Genomic DNA, 3355 nt, shown 5'->3' with positions numbered 1-3355 from the left:
AGGAATTATGAAAAGAGGGCATTAGAATGAATCAGGATAACATTTTACAGATAAGATAAAAGTTGGGGTACATTCAATCCCAGTGTCTGACTATTACAAGAACAGCTAAGAAAATTAGATGTCCACACTATTCCCAGAGCTTGAAATCGCAGACCTACCTTCGTACCAAGGTCCAGCAAACTTTCCTTATCAGCACATATGCCTGAGCCCAGACCACCAAGAGCATAAGCAGAGCGTATCATGACTGGGTAGCTAATCTCTTCAGCTGCCTTCAGAGCATCTTCAATCTTAAAGGAGAGGGAAATACATTTCAGAGATTCAAGAACAGTTAAGATGAATAAAGTCTTCAACTCTGGTTACAGGGTTAACTGGAAATCCCATCAACAGAACGCTAAGTTGCCTGAAGGTAAAATGAAAATATTAAAAGTTGGCTTTGTAACACTGCTTTGTTACAATCTGGAACATGGGCTCAAGGAAGTGACTTCTGTCCTTAGTTACGTGCGGACGTTCTTGCTGACTTTGCATGGACAGTGTCCTCACCAGGTCTGTCTTCACAGATGGACTGTGACTATTAGAATATAAGAAAGAATACCTAAGAAAATCAGACGCATGAAATAGCCCTTCCACCTGACAACCTAGTTTAAGACTTATTTGTTTTCCTCCAAACTCAACCAGGCCTTCCCACTGAACTAATTTTTTGTTTTCACACTCCCATCCTCAAGCACAATTTCAGTACTGCTGACTTGGAGGACCTGAAATCCTAAGTGTAATGGTTGATGTAGGATACAAAAGAAAAACAAAAAAAGAAAAACAAACCCCACAAAAAACCTGGCCACTGAAATGTTATCTATTTTTGTGCTCTGGCACAGAAGCCAATCCAACCTAATTTATTTTTCTTGTCAATAGGTAAATTAGCTTAGGCTTTCCAAGTGCTTAATTGCATTTTCACTCATTTTAAGTCATGGTGAACCAGCACCAACCACTGTGGAGTGCTGATGAGAGCATACAAGCTACAGTATCCACAGGTGCATTCAGATTTCACTCAACAAAACTAAAAAACTTTTAAAAATAACTTAAACGGACAACAGCAACAGTAATTGAATCTTCAAAATTATCTGATTTACCGATTCCACTGCAAAGCTAGGAGCAATCTTTTCGTTTAACTCAGTCAGTTTATCGGAAAACAGCTTTCTATCCTCAGTAGCCATGATGGATTCAACTGAGGTACCCAGGACCTTCACACCATACTCCTGCAGGACTCCTTGCTTGAAGAGTTCCACCCCTGCAGAGCAAAAAAAGCCACGGTAGATGAAGAAGAAAGTATTCGGAGATATCTGACTGGCTGCCGTCTGGTCTGGCCTCATCAACAGCAAATTTTATTATTCTTTGTCAGTATTAGAATCACAGAATCACAGAATCGCTCGGTTGGAAAAGCCCTCTGAGATCATCACGTCCAGCCGTTCCTGTCTACCCCCTAAACCATATCCTTAAGTACCTCGTCTACCCGCTCTTTAAACACATCCAGGGATGGTGACTCCACCACCTCCCTGGGCAGCCTGTTCCAGCTTCTGACGACCCTCTCAGTAAAGAACTTCCTCCTTATCTCTAACCTGAACCTCCCTTGGCACAGCTTGGTGCCGTTTCCCCTTGTTCTGTCCTCCATCACCTGGGAACCACAACATGAAAGTTTCTGACCTTAAATCTATAAAACCTGGACTATTACTAAAGTTATTTCTTGTCCATCATCTGCAACATGAAACAAAGCAGTGCAGTTGGATACTGTTGCAAGAAGCTAAATGAAGCTGATGTTCACAGTTCAGCTATTACCCACTCTCCTATGGTCAGTATCTCTGCCTGCATCCCTTAGTAACCTGGGCAGTGTATCAGGCACGTGGGTTTTGCATGTCTGTTGAACACACAGTAAAAACCTGCAAGGATTGCCAAGGTACCTGTATCATACTCACCACAGTTGAGAGCAGTTTGGCCACCCATGCCCAGAATTAATCCATCGGGACGCTCCGCCTTGATGACCTCGGTGACAAACTGTGGAGTGATGGGGAGGAAGTAGACAGCATCAGCCTGCTTTAAGCCAGTCTCATTGGTCTGCACTGAAGCAATATTGGGATTCATGAGAACAATTTTCACGTTTTCTTCCTGAAAAATGAAAACCTGCATTAAAAATAGGCGAATGTAGAAAAAGAGCTAACAGCAGCAGCAAGGAGAGATGGGATTCAACAAGCAATTCGCCAACAACAGAAATGAGAAACCTTGGTTCCTTATGTACTCTCCCATATGGGATTTGTGGTATCTCGTACCTGGCTGAGCTAATGCCAGTTCTTTACTTTCATGCCTCTGCCTGTCTGTGAATCTTGACGGAATGGAGATTTTTTATCTCCCTTTTTATCTGATATTGCACATACTAAAAGACAAATTCTGCCTCTATATGCAAGACAAAGGTTAACCAAAACTTCATGCTTTTTTTTCCTCTGTCACAGAAGAGAAATTAAGATAGAGTGGTAATAAAGTTTACCTGTTTTCTGCTATATCAACAGGAATTGTGCCACTTCTTGACTGCAGACAGAAATTCACTGCAGTTTGCTCAATGACAGAAAAGCCAGGCCTAAGCAGATCAGCTCTTTTCACTCTTGAAATATTAGTACATAAAGAGGAAGCTAACCAAGCTCTGCTAATAACAACGAGACCAGAATGTGGCCAGCCTTAAAAACCATGTCAACCACAAGCAGATAATGAACAATGTCTAGTAATAATAATAGCTTTGTTGAAAAGATGGACTGGGAAGAGCAAAGGCTGTGGCCTCGTTTTTATGGAAACTCCTTCTAATCTCCATCAGCTTCTTGTAAAGTAATAAACTTCTACAAACAAACCAACCATTTGCCAACAATGCTAATTATAGATGCAAAATACATTTTAGGAGAAATATATGTGCTATATGGAAGTTGTAGAAGTTAAGAAACAACGAGTCTTATTAAAAACAGGAACCATGACTGAGATTAAAAGAACATAGAGAAAGAGGAAGAAGGTTGGTAGACTAAGACAGCCATTCCTTGAGCAAGCACCACAGAAGTGCTGCTGGGACCAGTACAGAAATTGTTCTTTTTCCCCAGTTCACAATAAGCATGAAAACGTCATTATTTAAAATTTAATTAATTTAAAATTTAACGTTTATTTAAAATTTATGATTACTTGACCCATTGGTTTGGCTGAACAAAGATACAGCTCACCTAGAGCAGCAGGATTCTCACTGAGGTCTGACTGTTCAGTTCAGGTATTAGGCAACATTTCTTCACCTTTTTATGATAATTTAAAATACTACCTTAAAGATTTGCCGCAAATT

General features: G+C 40.5%; 1 protein-coding gene across 1 annotated transcript in view; it reads right to left on the bottom strand.

Moving 5' to 3' along the window:
• CPS1 (carbamoyl-phosphate synthase 1, mitochondrial) overlaps positions 1–3355 on the bottom strand; it is a 35853-nt gene that overhangs the window by 10905 nt on the left and 21593 nt on the right. The window contains exons 13-15 of the mRNA XM_010182116.1: positions 1965–2154; positions 1125–1282; positions 159–287 (exon numbers count right to left, since the gene is read on the bottom strand). Coding sequence (XP_010180418.1) covers positions 159–287; positions 1125–1282; positions 1965–2154 — 477 coding nt within the window. The remainder of the gene's footprint in view (positions 1–158; positions 288–1124; positions 1283–1964; positions 2155–3355) is intronic.

The sequence above is a fragment of the Mesitornis unicolor genome, unplaced genomic scaffold (genome assembly GCF_000695765.1).
Source record: "Mesitornis unicolor isolate BGI_N332 unplaced genomic scaffold, ASM69576v1 scaffold25930, whole genome shotgun sequence".
In the NCBI taxonomy this organism is placed as follows: Eukaryota; Metazoa; Chordata; class Aves; order Mesitornithiformes; family Mesitornithidae; genus Mesitornis; species Mesitornis unicolor.
The sequence above is the reverse complement of the archived record's forward strand: the minus strand, read 5'-3'. Positions and strand labels throughout refer to the sequence as shown.